Source organism: Procambarus clarkii, chromosome 6 (assembly GCF_040958095.1).
Source record: "Procambarus clarkii isolate CNS0578487 chromosome 6, FALCON_Pclarkii_2.0, whole genome shotgun sequence".
Lineage (NCBI taxonomy): Eukaryota > Metazoa > Arthropoda > Malacostraca > Decapoda > Cambaridae > Procambarus > Procambarus clarkii.
Window position 1 is genome coordinate 28,045,138 of NC_091155.1, and position 20,980 is coordinate 28,066,117.

General features: G+C 47.2%; 2 protein-coding genes across 2 annotated transcripts; both read left to right on the forward strand.

Moving 5' to 3' along the window:
- The first annotated feature begins 11,084 nt into the window (after positions 1-11,084).
- On the forward strand, positions 11,085-11,456 carry LOC138355718 (hydroxysteroid dehydrogenase-like protein 2). The gene has a single exon (XM_069311024.1). The coding sequence runs from the start codon at positions 11,085-11,087 to the stop codon at positions 11,454-11,456; it is 372 nt and encodes a 123-aa protein (XP_069167125.1).
- Positions 11,457-13,959: 2,503 nt separating this feature from the next.
- Positions 13,960-14,904, forward strand: LOC123752798 (uncharacterized). The gene has a single exon (XM_045734819.2). The coding sequence runs from the start codon at positions 13,960-13,962 to the stop codon at positions 14,902-14,904; it is 945 nt and encodes a 314-aa protein (XP_045590775.2).
- The last annotated feature ends 6,076 nt before the right edge of the window (positions 14,905-20,980 follow it).

Consider the following 20,980-nt stretch of genomic DNA (forward strand, 5'->3'; position numbering starts at 1 on the left):
CGCCTAATCACCCTTCCCATCTGAGTTATTCAATATGTTTTAATTTTGTTAAGAGGATACCTTTGCCCCCCCCCCACACCCTCCCCACCTCCCTGGCTCATGTCCCTCCCACTCCTCACGGAACCTCTGCCCCGTTATCAATACACGCTACTCGCCCCGTTATCAATACACCCGTTATCAATACTTGCCAATGTTATCAATATGAGATTACTCGTCCCCATTATCAATAAACACTACTAGCCCCCGTTACCAATACGTATTTCTCGACCTGTTATCCTAATATTCGTTACTCGCCCTGTTATCACTATACGCTATTCGCCCCGTTATCGAAGGACATCACCTGGTTTAAGATCATAACGAAGACACCTGGTGCAGGTGTAGTTCCTTGGTGAAGCACACCGAGGGACACCTGCACTTGGAAGAAGTCATATGAGCAGAGAGAAAATGATGTCTTCAGGACTGCCTCAATAAATTACTTTCAGTCTACCTATAACAGGAATTTAAATTTTCTAATCTCAAAGGCAATAATAACAGCGTATGGGATTGAGATATATATACATACGCGCGCTCGTCCGTATACACACACACACACACACACACACACACACACACTCACACTCCATACACAGTTTGAAATGTAGATATGATAGAGCCCAGTAGGCTCAGGAATCTGTACACCAGTTGATTGACGACTGAGAGGCGGGACCAAAGCTCAACCCCCGCAAGCACAATTAGATGAGCACACACACACACACACACACACACACACACACACACACACACACACACACACACACACACACACACACACACACACACACACACACACACACACTCACACACACACACACACTCAGGAGAGGAGGGAAACGAGACATGTTGGGGCAGGTCCGGGACCCCAGCAAAGAAGGTGACTGGTCTAACAACACGAGGCTGTGTCGGGTAATGTTGTGGTGAAGATGTTTGTTCCCGGTGTCGATACCCGCGGTGAGGTGAGGGGGGGGCAGGAGGCCAGCACCGTCCACGACCACCAACAATGGAAGTGAGAAATTAATCCGTAAGGAGCAAGTGGTAGAGGAGGAAGGGAAACTTGACGATAAACAGAAGCAACCTGAGCTTCAGAAGGAATGACTGAGGCAAGACAGGCAGACACACAATTTGATCACAATAACATGCAAGTTCATCTACCTTTTAAAAGACCTCGTCCACGTGATTGTTAATAAGTTCATCTACCTTTTAAAAGACCTCGTCCACGTGATTGTTAATAAGTTCATCTACCTTTTAAAGACCTCGTCCACGTGATTGTTAATAAGTTCATCTACCTTTTAAAAGACCTCGTCCACGTGATTGTTAATAAGTTCATCTACCTTTTAAAAGACCTCGTCCACGTGATTGTTAATAAGTTCATCTACCTTTTAAAAGACCTCGTCCACGTGATTGTTAATAAGTTCATCTACCTTTTAAAAGACCTCGTCCACGTGATTGTTAATAAGTTCATCTACCTTTTAAAAGACCTCGTCCACGTGATTGTTAATAAGTTCATCTACCTTTTAAAAGACCTCGTCCACGTGATTGTTAATAAGTTCATCTACCTTTTAAAAGACCTCGTCCACGTGATTGTTAAGACTATCAGTTGCTGACAAGACATGCTGAGACACCTGCCGAAGATAACACTGCCAGACTCTCTTATCAACATCACCCTCCGGCCGAAAACACAAACATCCCAAAGTGCAACATCCGACATTCAACAAAAGTTTAAATTGCTTCGCAGAATGCAAACTCCAAACATTATTATCAGCGCACACAGCTCAAACCACATTGTTCGCGATAGTCACACAAGGCTCGCTAAATCACTCAAAACAATTAAGCTAAAGCCGCGGGACTCGTGTGCAAAAAAAAAAAACCCCGTCACGAGCCTTGCAATAGCAGTGCACGTTACAACAAGGTTAAGGTTCAAACAAGGTTAAGGTTCAAACATTAACGAGGTCTGTTATATCGCAAGTGGTGACGCCGGACGGGTGAGTGCCAACGTGTCCTCTCTCTCCGCCACACCGGCAAACATCACGATTTCGACTCAAAGATATTCTTTGTAACTTTTGTTTATCATATCAGTGCTAAGTCTCCTTGTAAGGAAATGTCTGCGGAATGTCGCTGCTTGTCAGGCAGCCAGCCAGAGTACAACAGCCAGCCAGAGTACATCACCCAGCCAGAGTACAGCAGCCAGCCAGAGTACAGCAGCCAGCCAGAGTACAGCAGCCAGCCAGAGTACATCACCCAGCCAGAGTACAGCAGCCAGCCAGAGTACAGCAGCCAGTCAGAGTACATCACCCAGCCAACCAGCCAGAGTACATCACCCAGCCAACCAGCCAGAGTACATCACCCAGCCAACCAGCCAGAGTACATCAGCCAGCCAACCAGATACACTGAGAGAGAGAGAGAGAGAGAGAAGCCAGTAGTTATGATACACTGATAATCCCCACCAAGAGGAAATGGGGAACATTAATGCTATTAATGATGCCAATTATTGTGGCTGAGATAGTGATGGCTGAGAGGTAGTGGTCGTAGCGGGCCTGAGGAGGATAGTGTGGTTAAAGTGATAGTGTGGTTATAGTGATAGTGTGGTTGTGTTGCCATATCAATCTCAGTTTACCTCTTTCACGTTTATCTTATCCCCCTTTTACCAACATATACTTCATCTCTGCCAGGTCTTATCTCCTTTATCTTTCCCGGACGAGTCTACAATATATAGAAACTCTGCTTGAAAACTCTCGGGCCGGTATGAGGAGCACAAATGGAACTTGACGAGCAAGAAATATGAACACGTGTACAGTGAAGATCTTTTTCAGTGTGTGAATGGATCACACTAGGGGAAAGAGCTGCTTCAGTGTGAGAGTGGATCACATTAGGGGGAAAGGAGCTGCTTCAGTGTGAGAGTGGATCACATTAGGGGGAGGAGCTGCTTCAGTGTGTGAGTGGATCACACTAGGGGGGAAGGAGCTGCTTCAGTGTGAGAGTGGATCACACTAGAGGGAAAGAGCTGCTTCAGTGTGAGAGTGGATCACACTAGAGGGAAAGAGCTGCTTCAGTGTGAGAGTGGATCACACTAGAGGGGAAGGAGCTGCTTCAGTGTGAGAGTGGATCACACTAGGGGGAGGAGCTGCTTCAGTGTGAGTGGGTCACACTAGAGGGGAAGGAGCTGCTTCAGTGTGAGAGTGGATCACACTAGAGGGAAAGAGCTGCTTCAGTGTGAGAGTGGATCACACTAGAGGGAAAGAGCTGCTTCAGTGTGAGAGTGGATCACACTAGAGGGGAAAGAGCTGCTTCAGTGTGAGAATGGATCACACTAGAGGGGAAAGAGCTGCTTCAGTGTGAGAGTGGATCACACTAGGGGAAAGAGCTGCTTCAGTGTGAGAGTGGATCACACTAGAGGGGAAGGAGCTGCTTCAGTGTGAGAGTGGATCACACTAGGGGGAAGGAGCTGCTTCAGTGTGAGAGTGGATCACACTAGAGGGGAAAGAGCTGCTTCAGTGTGAGAGTGGATCACACTAGGGGAAAGAGCTGCTTCAGTGTGAGAGTGAATCACACTAGAGGGGGAGGAGCTGCTTCAGTGTGAGAGTGGATCACACTAGAGGGGAAAGAGCTGCTTCAGTGTGAGAGTGGATCACACTAGGGGGGAAGGAGCTGCTTCAGTGTGAGAGTGGATCACACTAGAGGGGAAAGAGCTGCTTCAGTGTGAGAGTGGATCACCCTAGAGGGAGGATCTTCTTCACCACAGAGGTGGATCACACCATTGGAGGAAGTGATGCAAGCAGGCTCTGAAGTGTGACATTAAAGCAAGAGTGGAACACACTAAAGGGACTACACTGTGGGAGTAAAAATGCTTAACAGCTAAGAGGCGTGAACCAGGAGCTGAAGTTCAGTCTCAAACACACTGTTAGGTGAAGCCAGGCCAATAAACTCTTACACACCCCTCCCTGCCTCTCCTAGGAGGGTTATATACCGTTGAGAGTGAAGAGTCTACGGACGTAGCTTGCCGCATTTCACTACTCCCTCCCGCCCTTTGTAATTCTCTCTCCTCTATACACCTGTTTTATTGTGACTCTCCGTCTTGCCCAGTATCTCTGTTTATTGGGCGTCGTGCGTTTCAATGGGTGTTTCTCTTTCCTTGCTTTGCGTGTGTGTGTATTCACCTAGTTTCATCTAGTTGTGCTTGCGGGGGTTGAACTCTGCTCTTTCGGTCCGCCTCTCAACTGTCAATCATTTTTGTTTTTTCCGATTAACTGTGCCAGCAGGGCAGAGCGCCAGCTCATGGACTCTACATATCAAGAAGTTTGTTCTGTATTTATTTATATATACAAGAGTTCTTACATTCTTGTAAAAGTCGGTGAACTAAGGCAAAGGAACCTGACCCATTAGAGTCATCTATTTTCATTGAAGTCTATGTATATAATTACCTTATTTTCCTAATTCATTCTATTTTCTTGCTACTCGATGGCTAAATATTTCTTTACATTCTCATAGGTAATTTTTAGCTACATTCTTGTCCTTGCAGTCTTTGTTAATACACATTAGGATCTTACACGTCACAATCATGTCTCCCGTTTCCAGAATTTTAACTAATGAAGATCTGTTTCACACAATATTTCCTTGTATTCTCCAGCTCTAAGAACAGTTTTGCGGCATTTATCTGAAGCTTCTCAAAGTTTCTCTTTTATGCTTTTTTGATAAGTGCTCCATTTAGATGAAATACTGGTCCATCTCCAGATTTATGAAGACTAATGTACTCCAGATTTACATATGTCACTAATGTGATTCAGCTGATATGTGGCTGCTCAATGTGGTCTATGAGCTCCTAATACCAGTTTAATTACCTCACATTTACGTGGGTTAAAGTCGAGTAGCCATCTTTCAAACCGCACCTACAGTTTGTCCAAATCGTCTTGAATTTTTTACTATTCTCACCTCTCCTGTTCTGTAAACATTTAGGATTTCAGTTCGTGTGTCAAATCATTAACATATATAAGGAGCAAGGCAGGTGTTAGTACCTTGCGGTATGGGAGCCGGTCGGCCGAGCGGACAGCACGCTGGACTTGTGATCCTGTGGTCCCAGATTCGACCCCGGGCGCCGGCGAGAAACAATGTTTCAACTTGTTTGAAACAAGAGTTTCATTCACCCTATGCCCCTGTTACCTAGCAGTAAAATAGGTACCTGGGTGTTAGTCAGCTGTCACGGGCTGCTTCCTGGGGTGGAGGCCTGGTCGAGGACCGGGCCGCGGGGACACTAAAGCCCCGAAATCATCTCAAGATAACTCAAGATAAGATACTCAACTTGTCACGCCTTCACTCAAGTCTCTCCCTAACTGTGAGTTTTTCCTTTTGTGACAGGTCCTCCCTCACAGGTGCTGTGTGGCCAGTTCTCCCTCACAGGTAATGAGGGAGACTGTCCTTCACAAGTTCTCCCTCACACTCCCTCACAGGTAATGAGGGAGAGTGTCCCTCCCAAGTTCTCCCTCACACTCCCTCACAGGTAATGAGGGAGACTGTCCCTCCCAAGTTCTCCCTCACACTCCCTCACAGGTAATGAGGGAGACTGTCCCTCACAGGTAACCCCATCACACATTCCAGTCATCCTGCCGCTCCAGCTGGTTCTTGGAGTTGTCACTCCACTTGTCTCTCAATTTCAATCCCCCTCTGCTCTCTCCTCCTCCTCCTCCTCCTCTCACCCTCCCACACCAAACATCAACAACACCATTACAATATCAGTGTCAATATCCTTGACATCTCATCTATTCCTTTGTTCCTCTCTTCATCTTCTTCTTGTTCCTCTTTCTACTCACTTTCATGTACACCTATTGCCTTTTCTCATTCATTTACCTACCATTCTTCTTTTACTCTTTCATCTCCCATTATCATTATCCATCTCTTCCTCACTTCTCTGTTATTATTTCACTTCCTGCCTCCCTCTCGTGTTCCACCTCTGCTCTTCTTCCCTCTATTTTTCTCCTCAATTTCTCTCTCTCTTTCTCTCTCTCTCTCTCTCTCTCTCTCTCTCACATGATTCCAGTATTAATCAACAAACTCACTTCCTCTTGTACCCCTTCTGCCTATGTTTGCTTTTCTGTCATCCCTTCAAGTCCTCTCTCCCTCTCTCTTACTTCTTTATTATAGTTTAGCTTCCCTTGTCAGCCTCTCTTTACTATACCATATATATATATATATATATATATATATATATATATATATATATATATATATATATATATATATATATATATATATATATATATATATTCTTTGTCTGAGTCTGAAGAGGCTGTCCTTGTCCAGATTATCTTCCCCCCCCCTAGTATCTTGCATGTTGTGAACATATCCCCTCTGTTCCTTGCTTCCTATAGTGGTGTGAGACTTGGCTCATTTAGCCTGCCTTCGTAACTTAACCCTCCTCGCTCTGACACAACAATTTTGTTGCAAATCTTTGTTCGTTTTCAACTTTGGTTTTAAGTTTACCAAGATGTGGATTCCATACCACAGATGCGTATTCCTGTATTGGTCTAACATATGTTACCTTCAAAGCCTTGAAGGTTTCGTAATTCAGGTTTCTAAATTATTATAAGTGTGTGTGTGTGTGTGTGTGTGTGTGTGTGTGTGTGTGTGTGTGTGTGTGTGTGTGTGTGTGTGTGTGTGTGTGTGTACTAAACGCAAAAACATTCCTTCTGATCATCTCTGAGACTCATTTAATGGCTACAGTTTACATTCATACATTCTTCTTCTCTATCTACGTGGTCAACTGCTCTTGGTATCCTGTACGTCGTTATCATATTTTTGCTATTTCTAAATTATTATAAGTGTGTGTACTCACCTAATTGTGCTTGCGGGGGTTGAGCTCTGGCTCTTTGGTCCCGTGTGTATGTGTGTGTGTGTGTGTGTGTGTGTGTGTGTGTGTGTGTGTGTGTGTGTGTGTGTGTGTGTGTGTGTGTGTGTGTGTGTGTGTGTGTGAACATATAATACCAAAATACTTCATCTCGTCTTCGTTTTTCCCCGTATAATTAAATTATGATATCACTATTGAACTTGGAGTATTGTTATAATAAGATAACAATACAAAACGAAGAAAAACAACTCACCATCAGCGGCTCCTCAAGCCATACACTCCACAGGCACGGTAGGGTAAAAATATATATATATAATAGGCTCCAGGTCATTGTATTTATAAATACAATACTCCAGGTCATTGTATTTATAAATAATTCTAATGACACAGTGTAGAATACATTGCCGCCTCGAACCCTTGCACGGCATGTACTTACCCTTACGCCCTATAGCTCCTAAACCCTAGAAACATTTCCACTTTACACTGGAAAAAAAAATCACGTTACTCTGTTAATTCTACGGACATTTCCACCCATGTTTCAGTTACTGGATGCATCATTATAGTCTGAAAAGCACTTACTGCAATTAATTTATTTATTTGATATTTTGCTATTGCAATGTTTGTCTAAGCGAATGACTTTACGTAATTTACTCATATTTCTTGAGATCATTGCATGCAAGATGCACCATGTTGCTCTGCACGGTGACCTGAAGAGTCACACTTCGTCTCTTACCTTGAGGTGCTTCCGGGGCTTAGCGTCCCCGCGGCCCGGTCGTCGACCAGGCCTCCTCGACCAGGCTTAAGAGTCATCCATCATGGACATTTTAATCTTGCATCTGTGTGCTCGTCTTAATTTGCGAAATCATCCTGTTTTACTATTATCATCACCTGTGTGTTCTTTGCCACAAAGGTAATCTGCCCTTCTTTATCCTGGATAAATACTGCTGCAACTTCAGGGATTAATGACCCTCGCAGTAGTTGGTATCTCCACTTGCATATCTAAGGGATTAGAGTGAAGTCTAATAAAGCTTCAGGAACGAAGGTGCAGAAGATAGACGAAGTAGATATTCCGCAATAAAGGTCCAGACACGATCCCCTTTGGTATGCTGACATCAGTTCAGATTCTGTTCTGTTGAGGGTTTACCTTCAAGTGCCTTTACCTTCTTTGAGCACTTCACTTCAAGTCGTCACTGCCTTTGAGCACTTCACTTCAAGTCTTCACTGCCTTTGAGCACTTCACTTCAAGTCGTCACTGCCTTTGAGCACTTCACTTCAAGTCTTCACTGCCTTTGAGCACTTCACATCAAGTCTTCACTGCCTATGAGCACTTCACTTCAAGTCCGGTCTTCAAGGGGGTCACTTATTGCCTATAACATGGATATAGATATATAGGGATAACTAATATCCCTATATATGAGATATCTAGTGCATGACGCTGTGCTAGTAACTTATCCTGTGGTTACCTTGCGTTGGTTCCGGGGGTCGATGTCCCCGCGGCCCGGTTTCGGACCAGGTCTCCTGGTTGATGATCTGCTCAACCAGGTTGTTGGATGCGGCTGCTCGCAGCTTGACGTATGAGTCACAGCCTGGTTGATCAGGTATCCTTTGGAGGTGGTTTGTCAAGTTCTCTCTTGAACACTGTGAGGGGTCGGCCAGTTATGCCCCTTATGTGTAGTAGACGCGTGTTGAACAGTCTCGGCCCTCTGATGTTGATACATACTCTGAGAGAGAACTCTAAGTAGTCTACGATGTTGTAATCGGTCAAAGGCACACTTTGACACTCTCTCTCTCTCTCTCTCTCTCTCTCTCTCTCTCTCTCTCTCTCTCTCTCTCTCTCTCTCTCTCTCTCTCTCTCTCTCTCTCTCTCTCTCTCTCTCTCTCTCTCTCTCTCTCTCTCTCTCTCTCTCTTTCTCTCTCTATTCTTAATCTTTCATCTCTCTCCCGTCTCTCTCACTCCCCCTCCTCCTCTGGTCTTTGCTGCCGCTCCCCCTCACTCTCACACCTTCAACACTGCGCCTCACCAAAATGAAAACACATCATCCATCATCCTCAACTGTCAACCTAATTGCTCGACGGATTAATGGATTGAACACCTATTTATGTTTCGGTGCCACGCTGAGGGCAGCGTGTGTGTCGTGGGGTAATACTTCCACCCTTCCTCTTCCTATCCCTTCACTCCAAATCCCATCCCTCTCACCGTCCCTTCTCTCCCTACCCTTTTACTCCTTCCTCTCCTTCACTTTCACTTCCCAGTGAAAGTGAGTGCTCCAGCCCACCACCCGCCCACCGCCCGCCCACCGGCTCCCGGAACACGTTCAAAGCCTGTACATCAAGAGGGCGCTGGGCGGAGAATTACACCAGCCTGCTCCTCGCAATGCTCTCACCTCCACCCAACTTAACTTGCCCTTTCTCAACACTTGTTTTAATACCTTTGTTCACGCAAACCTGCAAAATGTTACCCCCCCCCACACACACACACACACACACACACACACACACACACACACACACACACACACACACACACACACACACACACACACACACACCAGGGTTGTAGTATCAATTCGACAAATGTAACCAGAACTTCCTAAAGGCCAATATTAATGGTGGGCACATTGACAATGCGATACAGGGGATATAAAATATCAAAACTTTCCAAACTCCAGTTGCCTGACGAAACATGGAGAGTAAAGCTGGCAGACACAGCGCACGAACACTTCTCGGAGCAACATAACCCAGACCCAACAAGACTAAAGGGTCGAGGACCCACCAACAGCACTAGACCTCATGTTTACCCAGAATGAGACTGATGATGAGACTCATCGTGAATATGAGGGATGAGAGAGGCCTCTGGGAGAACTAGAGCAACCTCTACCTTATCCTGTTCCAGTACATAATGGGGTTAATGGAAGGGAGTAGCTGAGGAAAGGAAGGGAAGATATTACAGACGTGGGGACTACGGAAGGGAGAGAGGCAGTCGTCTCTCCCATACGAGAAGTCGAATGGGAAAGACAGTTGAAATAGAGGACATAAATATTACGTGATGGAATGCATACCTTGAGGTGCTTCCGGGGCTCAGCGTCCCCACGGCCCGGTCGTCGACCAGGCCTCCTAAATAGAACTAAACTAAAACTAGAACTAAACTAAAGAACTAAACCATAGAACTAAACCATAGAACTAACTGTGCATATGCCAACGGTGCAATTCATTCCACTCAAAAAAGAGGTGGAAGAGAAAAGCAAAGTACGTAATATTCAATAAACATTTCAGGGAAGGGCAAAAAAAAAAAAACTTGGAAAAAGGTTTCAGAAAACATAGAACAGAAGAAAACTGAGACACTAAAAACAAGAAATGACAATATTCAGGTCCGAAGGATTGCTCACAAAAAAAAACAAAATTATGAATTCATTCGTTAATGAAATTAATGAACCAAATTACGCCTAAACCTTAGACCCACCCAACCGTCGTACCACCCAATTAGGAGATAAACAGCAGCAAGAGACACAATGCGATCAGGCAGAGTAGACAAGAGAAGATTCTAACAGAAAATGACAAGGAGGTGTGTGTGGGGGGAATCAGTAAAATTCCCGGGGGGGAATCAAGTAACAAGATATAGCTTGAGAACCACACCAGGTGTCTTGTTACTAATGCTGCGATTAATAAATCCAAGTGTCCGATTTGCCTTATTACGAACATTTATGCATATTTTACTGATTCCCGGGGGGGAATCAGTAAAATATTTCAATAAGACTTCATACAAGAATCAATATGGCGACCAATGTTGCGAGATAAGAGGCGCCCAGAACAGCACAGGACGACTTAGTAGTCACTGTAGCTAAGACAAGAAGCACACACGTTGCAAGTTGATGTGGCACAATCAATAGCGCCAGACCTAATATCACCAAGGCCGCCGAAGGAGGCTGCAGACACGCTTTGTCACACGTTGACTCAAATTTTAAATAAAACAGAGATCTTCCAGAACTGAGAGACCTTCCAGAGATGAGAGATCTTCCAGAATTGATAATCTTCCAGAACTGAGAGACCTTCCAGAGATGAGAGATCTTCCAGAATTGATAATCTTCCAGAGATGAGAGATCTTCCAGAATTGATAATCTTCCAGAACTGAGAGACCTTCCAGAGATGAGAGATCTTTCAGAATTGATAATCTTCCAGAGATGAGAGATCTTCCAGAATTGATAATCTTCCAGAGATGAGAGATCTTCCAGAGATGAGAGATCTTCCAGAGATGAGAGATCTTCCAGAATTGATAGATCTTCCAGAGATGAGAGATCTTCCAGAACTGAGAGACCTTCCAGAGATGAGAGATCTTCCACAGATGAGACATCTTCCAGAACTGATAGATCTTCCAGAGATGAGAGATCTTCCAGAACTGAGAGATCGTCCAGAGATGAGAGATCTTCCAGAATTGATAGATCTTCCAGAGATGAGAGATCTTCCAGAACTGAGAGATCTTCCAGAGATGAGAGATCTTCCAGAACTGAGAGATCTTCCAGAGATGAGAGATCTTCCAGAATTCTGGAAAGATGGAAAACGTAGCCTGAATATTAACAAGGGGCGATAGACTGGAATCACTGAACTAAAGATCAGTGTCCGTGACAAGTATTCCGAATAACGAGCCGAGGAGAGTAATCAGGCTGGAATAACAGGGCACCAGAAGACGATACACATTGCCTTGGAAGGAAGAATGAATGCAAATGAAGAAAGTCGTGCTTAAGGAAACGTGATCGAATTCTACGACAACGTTAGCAAATTACGACAGGAGAAAAGAGACTGATGAGATTGTATTTTTCTAGATTGTCAAAAACCATGTTACACAGTCATGAAAGCCTGAATGAAAGACGGTAAATCACTGTGGAATGGACGCAGGAAATATGAATATATCACAGGAATATAAGGAAGTATGCAGGCGATGAGTCACAAAAACGTGGCTAAAGTATGTTGACCAGACCACACACTAGAAGGTGAAGGGACGACGACGTTTCGGTCCGTCCTGGACCATTCTCAAGTCGATTCGTGCTTAAGGAAGTACTCGTACCTTGTACCGGTGCTCAATAAGCGCAATGTTATAAAGAAGAAGAAGTTGTGAAAGCCACCTCCTGCCATAATGAGTTAAGATTCGACAAATAATTCGATTGTAGACGATGAGTCACAATAACATGACTGAAGACATGATGATCAAACAACACATCAGAAGATGAGCAGACGACGACGTTTCGGTCCATCCTGGACCATTACACCACTTGACAACGGTCCACGACGGACCGAAACGTCGTCGTTTCTTTTTTTTCTGATATGTGGTTTGGTTATAAAAAAAATTTAACCGTCAGGAAAGTTATTTAATTAAAACGCAACGACTGCAACAGTGATACTAGACGGGGCTTAAACAGGCCTCACTTCACCCTAATCACTGTTAAGTGAGCAACGTTCTCCCCCCTAAACTAAACCCAACCACTTGGGCTAGACGGTAGAGCGACGGTCTCGCTTCATGCAGATCGGCGTTCAATCCCCGACCGTCCAAGTGGTTGGGGCTCCATTCCTTCCCCCCGTCCCATCCCAAAACCTTATCCTGACCCCTTCCCAGTGCTATATAGTTGTAATGCCTTGGCGCTTTCCCCTGATAATTCCTTCCTTCCCCCTAAACTACCACCCCTCCCCCTCCCTCTCCCTCACACCTCTCCCCCTCCCTCACACCTCTCCCTACCCAGCCCAACCACCCTCCCTCACCACCACTACGCTGGTGGTTACTGGTGGTGGTGGTGGTGGTGGTGGTGGTGGTGGAGCTCTCCCTGCCCCTGCTTCCCTTCCCTCAACCTACCCTCCGCCCTCCTATTGATCATGATCTCCCCCAAAACAATGTTGTCTTAAACTTTGTTCTTCCCTTAGGTCCCTTATAACATGCCTCTTCATCCCCCGCCCGCCGCCTCCTCCTTCCTCCTACTCTGCCTCCAGTTCCTCCTTCACTATTTCCTCTCTCATTCTCCGCCCCTTTCATCTCTTTCCCTTCATCACTCTCGGGCAAAATATCTCCTGACTTTCCACCCCTTCCCTCCCCTCACCCACCCCTTCCTGGCTCCCCCCTTTCCCTCACCCACCCCTTCCTGGCTCCCCTAACCCCCCCCCCCCTCTCCCCCACCGGTGGTGACCAGTTGGCGGTGTAAACATCTTTGTCTTCTCCGAGGGAGTAGCCAATCAGAGAGGCGCATCCGTCACGATACGCCGGACAGAGGGGAAAAAAGGAGAGAGTATATGTTATGGGAAGAACGCAATTACTCGCTGTGGTGTAGTGGGCAAACACCGGACGCTGATAGTGAGTGTGCTCGGTGTTTGCCTCCCTCTACAGCGCCTGCAAGACGTGCTTTATCTCCTGGGCTCCGCCTTGCGGTCTCCGTGACCTCGGGCTTTATTGTAATATTTTTGGATAGGGTTTTTATTGGAGTTTGCCGCAGTTACGGCGGTTTGTTGATGGTTTTAATTGTTTAATACCGACTCCCACACCAGGGGAACTGATTCATTAGTTCCTAGTTGATGAGCTGAACTGGTGTGTGTGTGTGTGTGTGTGTGTGTGTGTGTGTGTGTGTGTGTGTGTGTGTGTGTGTGTGTGTGTGTGTGTGTGTGTGTGTGTGTGTGTATTCGTGTGGCCGTGTGTGTCCGAAGATATTCAACAAGGCTTGTAAGAAAGAGAACTGAGCTATGAAGAAAGACTGAGGGACTGGACCTTACCATACTGGAAGAAAGAAGGAATAGCAAAAACGTGATAACGACGTACAGGATACCAAGAGCAGTTGACCACGTAGGTAGAGAAGAAGAATGTATGAATGTAAACTGTAGCCATTAAATGAGTCTCAGAGATGATCAGAAGGAATGTTTTTGCGTTTAGTACACACACACACACACACACACACACACACACGCACACACACACACACACACACACACACACACTCACACACACACACACACACACACACACACACACACACACACACACACACACACACAGGGAAGGTGTCTGGCGGAGAGTCAAAAGTCGTGACCTATAATGATCTAATGATTTTTGGGAGAGGATGTTGGTCCAGTCGGTGGGTGCTGTTGTTGACCCCAATCCTGACCCCAGCATCCACACCTTGACCCCACCATCCACACCTCGACCCCACCATCCACACCTCGACCCCACCATCCACACCTCGACCCCATCATCCACACCTCGACCCCACCATCCACACCTCGACCCCCAGCATCCACACCTCGACCCCACCATCCACACCTCGACCCCATCATCCACACCTCGACCCCAACATCCACACCTCGACCCCAGCATCCACACCTTGACCCCATCATCCACACCTCGACCCCAACATCCACACCTCGACCCCCAGCATCCACACCTCGACCCCCAGCATCCACACCTCGACCCCAGCATCCACACCTCGACCCCACCATCCACACCTCGACCCCAGCATCCACACCTCGACCCCATCATCCACACCTCGACCCCAACATCCACACCTCGACCCCAACATCCACACCTCGACCCCAACATCCATACCTCGAGCCCATCATCCACACCTCGACCCCAGCATCCACACCTTGACCCCATCATCCACACCTCGACCCCATCATCCACACCTCGACCCCAGCATCCACACCTCGACCCCATCATCCACACCTCGACCCCAACATCCACACCTCGACCCCAACATCCACACCTCGACCCCATCATCCACACCTCGACCCCACCATCCACACCTCGACCCCAACATCCACACCTCGACCCCAACATCCACACCTCGACCCCATCATCCACACCTCGACCCCAACATCCACACCTCGACCCCATCATCCACACCTCGACCCCACCATCCACACCTCAACCCCTTCGTCTAACAGGCGAGGAACACAAGAGACTATGTAACCACCTCAAAACACCTTGTGTGAGTGGTTCAATGAGACTGTTGAGGCAAGCATGGGGTATAACGACTGTAGAGGCAGCGATCTCTGTCCCTTCGTAACCTATGCTTACTCTGCTTTGCTCTGTCTCTCCCTTTCCCTTCCCTCCTCACGCTATTTATCCTACACACCCATCCTTGTCCTCTTCCGTTGTCGCATACGTCAGTCAAGCCCTCCCTTCCCTCTCATTCTGGTGTACTAATCATCTAATTTTCCTTTTGGCAGTTTTAGATGAGGGTGAAAAGGGGTGATAGGCTGAAGAATAGATGCATAGAATAGGGAAAAGGAAGGTTGAAGAATAGGTAAGGATATGCAAATCATCAGGGATGAGGTGCCTGTGGAAATGAATTCATAAAATGGTAGAGAATGGAAGGGAACTATCAGGGGGAAAGCGCCAAGTCATTACGACTATACAGCACTGGGAAGGGGTCAGGATAGGAATGTGGGATGGGACGAGGGGAAGGAATGGTGCCCAACCACTTGGACAAAGTCGGTAGAGAATGGAAGGATAGGAGACTGGGGAATGAATAGTATGGGGTAATGGAATGACAGAGAAATGGGGATAAGAGTCTAAGACGGACAATATTGGTCAATAATGGATAGAGGATGTATGGTTCTCAAGGATAGAGAATGTATGGTTCTCATGGATAGAGGATGGATGGTTCTCATGGATAGAGGAGGTATGGTTCTCATGGATAGAGGTATGGTTCTCATGGATAGAGGATGTATGGTTCTCATGGATAGAGGATGTATGGTTCTCATGGATAGAGGTATGGTTCTCATGGATAGAGGATGTATGGTTCTCATGGATAGAGGTATGGTTCTCATGGATAGAGGATGTATGGTTCTCATGGATAGAGGTATGGTTCTCATGAATAGAGGAGGTATGGTTCTCATGGATAGAGGATGTATGGTTCTCATGGATAGAGGAGGTATGGTTCTCATGGATAGAGGATGTATGGTTCTCATGGATAGAGGATGTATGGTTCTCATGGATAGAGGATCTATGGTTCTCATGGATAGAGGATATATGGTTCTCATGGATAGAGGATGTATGGTTCTCATGGATAGAGGATATATGGTTCTCATAGATAGAGGATGTATGGTTCTCATGGATAGAGGATCTATGGTTCTCATGGATAGAGGATATTTGGTTCTCATGGATAGAGGTATGGTTCTCATGGATAGAGGTATGGTTCTCATGGATAGAGGTATGGTTCTCATGGATAGAGGATGTATGGTTCTCATGGATAGAGGATGTATGGTTCTCATGGATAGAGGTATGGTTCTCATGGATAGAGGTATGGTTCTCATGGATAGAGGTATGGTTCTCATGGATAGAGGTATGGTTCTCATGGATAGAGGATGTATGGTTCTCATGGATAGAGGATGTATGGTTCTCATGGATAGAGGTATGGTTCTCATGGATAGAGGTATGGTTCTCATGGATAGAGGTATGGTTCTCATGGATAGAGATATGGTTCTCATGGATAGAGGATGTATGGTTCTCATGGATAGAGGTATGGTTCTCATGGATAGAGGTATGGTTCTCATGGATAGAGGTATGGTTCTCATGGATAGAGGTATGGTTCTCATGGATAGAGGTATGGTTGTCATGGATAGAGGATGTATAGTTCTCATGGATAGAGGTATGGTTCTCATGGATAGAGGTATGGTTCTCATGGATAGAGGAGGTATGGTTGTCATGTTCATAGCATGATAGACCTGAGGGTTGCTGGGGGAGGCGTGTGTGCTGGGCATGTTGGCACTCTGCAACAGTGCCGGCACTGATCTGCACACACTGATCGCTTGCAATCATTATTATGGCAAATGGCGCGATTTCTGTCAGTGTGAGAAGTGGGGGGTAACACTGACGCTATTACCACTATCCTCACTACCACTACCACCACTATCCTCACTACCACTACCACCACTATCCTCACTACCACTACCACCACTATCCTCACTACCACTACCACCACTATCCTCACTACTACTACTACCACTATCCTCACTACCACTACCACCAATATCCTCACTACCACTACCACCACTATCCTCCCTGCCACCACCACCACCAGTACCACCACAACTACAACCACCAGTACCACCATCACCACAATTACCACCACCAATACCACCATCACCACAACTACTACCACCACCACTATCACCACAACTACCACCACCACCACTATCCCCACCACCACTACCACCATCACCACAACCACCACCACCACTACCACCATCACCACAACTACCACCACCACTACCACAACCACCATCACCACAACCACCACCACCACTACCACCATCACCACAACTACCACCACCACTACCACAACCACCATCACCACAACCACCACCACCACTACCACCATCACCACAACCACCACTACCACCATCACCACAACTACCACCACCACTACCACCACCACCACCACAACCACCACCACCACTACCACCATCACCACAACTACCACCACCACTACCACCACCACCATCACCACAACCACCACCACCACTACCACCATCACCACAACTACCACCACCACTACCACCATCACCACAACTACCACCACCACCACCATCACCACAACTACCACCACCACTACCACCACCACCATCACCACAACCACCACCACTACCACCACCACCACTACCACCACCACCACTACCACAACCACCATCACCACAACCACCACCACTACCACCACCACCACTACCACCACCACCACTACCACAACCACCATCACCACAACCACCACCACTACCACCACCACCACTACCACCACCACCACTACCACAACCACCATCACCACAACCACCACCACTACCACCACCACCACTACCACCACTACCACCACCACCACTACCACAACAACCATCACCACAACCACCACCATCACCACAACTACCACCACCACTACCACCACCACCATCACCACAACCACCACCACCACTACCACCACCACCACAACTACCACCACCACCACAACTACCACCACCACCACAACTACCACCATCACCACAACCACCATCACCACTACCACCACCACTACCACCACCACCACTACCACAACCACCATCACCACAACCACCACCACCACTACCACCACCACTACCACCACCACTACCAGCAACAATCCCTGCGCAAGTCCTATCCTTGCACTGACCCACGTAATTACCTAGCATAATTGCAAGTTAATGAGAGAGAACAATTGTAATGTGAAATCTCGGAGGGTAATTAATACATTTGCCGGATAATACTCTGAACTTCACACAGCCAATTACCCGAGAACTGGCGACAACTCCCTACCATGCAATTCTCGCCTCTACGGCCATCCAGCCACAAGCCTGTGATTATGTTCCGCGAACCAGGCACTCTGCCGCGCAGGTAATTACATGCGCGCGCGCACACGGGCACTCACACACACACACACACACACATATAAGGAGTTGGGAGAGCTAGTGGAACATCTGGAGCGAAAAAACTTTGTAACACAGCATCAACATGGGTTAAGGGATGGCAAGTCCTGCCTCACATTATTAATTGAATTCTATGACCAGGCAACAAAAATCAGGCAAGAGAGAGAGAGGGGTGGGCAGACTGCAAATTTTTGGATTGCCAGAGAGCCTTTGACACATTAACACACAAGAGGCTAATGAAAAAGCTGGAGATGCAGGCAGGAGTGAAAGGGAAGTAACAGGAGACAACGAGTCAGTGTGAGGGGTGAGGCCTCAGATTGGCGAGGCATAACCAGTGGAGTCCCGCAGGGTTCAGTCCTTGGACCTATACTGTTTCTGATATATGTAAATGCTCTCCCAGAGGGTATAGAATCGATCCTCTCATTGTTTGCTGATGATACAAAAATTATGAGGACAATTAAAACAGAGAATGATAGTAGGACGCTACAAAAAGACCTAGACAGACTGAATGAATGGTCTAACAAATGGTTACTAAAGTTCAACCCGAGTAAATGCAAGGTAATGAAACTAGACGGTGGAAACAGGAGGCCAGACACAGGATACAGAATAGGAGATGAAGTACTTCATGAAACGGACAAAGAGAAGGATCTAGAAGTTGATATCACACCAAACCTGTCTCCTGAAGCCCACATAAAAAGAATAACATCTGCAGCATACGCGAGGCTGGCTAACATCAGAACTGCCTTCAGGAACCTGTGTAAGGAATCATTCAGAATCTTGTACACCACATATGTAAAACCAATCCTGGAGTATGCGGCCCCAGCATGGAGCCCGTACCTGGTCAAGCACAAGACGAAGCCTGAAAAAGTTCAGAGGTATGCCATTAGGCTAGTCCCAGCACTAAGAGGCATGAGTTACGAGGAAAGGCTGCGTGAGGCACCTCACGACACTGGAAGACAGAAGAGTAAGGGGAAACATGATCACTACCTACAAAATTCTCAGCGGAATTGGCAGGGGTAGATAAGGATAAACTCTTTAACACGGGTGGTACGCGAACAAGGGGACACAGGTGGAAACTGAGTACCCAAATGAGCCACAGGGACGTTAGAAAGAACCTTTTCAGCGTCAGAGTAGTTAACAAGTGGAATGCATTAGGCAGTGATGTGGTGGAGGCTGACTCCATACACAGTTTCAAATGTAGATATGATAGAGCCCAGTAGGCTCAGGAATCTGTACACCAGTTGTTTGACAGTTGAGAGGCGGGACCAAAGAGCCAGAGCTCAACCCCCGCAAGCACAACTAGGTAAGTACAACTAGGTGAGTACAAACAGGATTATAGAACTAAGTAATTACTAGGCGGGGAGCGATCAGTCTACATAACTATATGGCACTTAAAAAGAGATATGAGGACACTTATACTTGGGATATGAGGATAAGGAGCTGGGATATGAGGATAAGGAGCTGGGATATGAGAACAAGAAGCTGGGATATGAGGACAAGGAGCTGGGATATGAGGACAATGAACTGGGATATGAGGACAATGAACTGGGATATGAGGAAAAGGAGCTGGGATATGAGGACAAGGAGCTGGGATATGAGGTCAAGGAGCTGGGATATGAGAACAAGGAGCTGGGATATAAGGACAAGGACCTGGGACATGAGGACAAGGAGCTGGGATATGAGAACAAGGAGCAGGGATATGACGCCAAGGAGCTAGGATATAAGGACAAGGACCTGGGACATGAGGACACGGAGCTGGGACATGAGGACACGGACCTGGGACATGAGGACAAGGAGCTGGGATATGAGGACAATGAACTGGGATATGAGGACAAGGAGCTGGGATATGAGGACAATGAGCTAGGATATGAGAACAAGGAGCTAGGATATGAGGCCAAGGAGCTGGGACATGAGGACAAGGAGCTGGGATATGAACATACAAATACAAGAACAGCCACTAAGAACTTTGAAAGGAAATCATTGAGGGGGGAAATCTCAATGTCACCTAGGAGAGACCATTGCAATAGTATGCAGCTCTAGCAAGGCTCTCCCACCTAAGACAGCACATATCAAACCTACCAAAAAGCCAGAGATATACCTAAAGACCAGCACCAAAACCGTTAACTCTTCGTCGCAATTCACCCAGCAATATTTAGGTGGTTGTAAACCCCCTATCGGATCACGTTCGAGAGAATACTTAAGCAAGGTCAGGCTTAACCTGAAGCTGGGGGAGGGTGGGACAGGCTGTAGCAGGCTGGGGGTAGGCTGGGGTAGGCTGGGGGTAGGCTGGGGGAGGCTGGGGGAGGCTGGGGGCAGGCTGGGGGAGGGTTGGGGAGGCTGGGGCAGGCTGGGACAGGTTGGGGGAGGCTGGGACAGGCTGGGGGGAGGCTGAGACAGGTTGGGGGAGGCTGGGACAGGCTGGGACAGGCTGGGGGGAAGCTGGGACAGGCTGGGGGAGGGTGGGACAGGCTGGGGGAGGGTGGGACAGGCTGGGGGGAGGCTGGGACAGGCTGGGGCAGGCTGGGGGTAGGCTGGGGGACGCTGGGAGAGGCTGGGGGAGGGTGGGACAGGCTGTAGCAGGCTGGGACAGGCTGGGACAGGCTGCGACAGGCTGGGGGTAGGCTGGGGCAGGCTGGGGGGAGGAGGGAGAAGAGAGACCCGCCCTGATCAGCCGTGCCTTATCAGACAATTGATCGGCAACAGCCACTG

Excerpts from the sequence above, each read along its gene's own strand:
- LOC138355718 (XM_069311024.1), top strand. The coding sequence starts at position 11,085 with ATGAGAGATCTTCCAGAGATGAGAGATCTTCCAGAGATGAGAGATCTT.
- LOC123752798 (XM_045734819.2), top strand. The coding sequence starts at position 13,960 with ATGTTGGTCCAGTCGGTGGGTGCTGTTGTTGACCCCAATCCTGACCCC.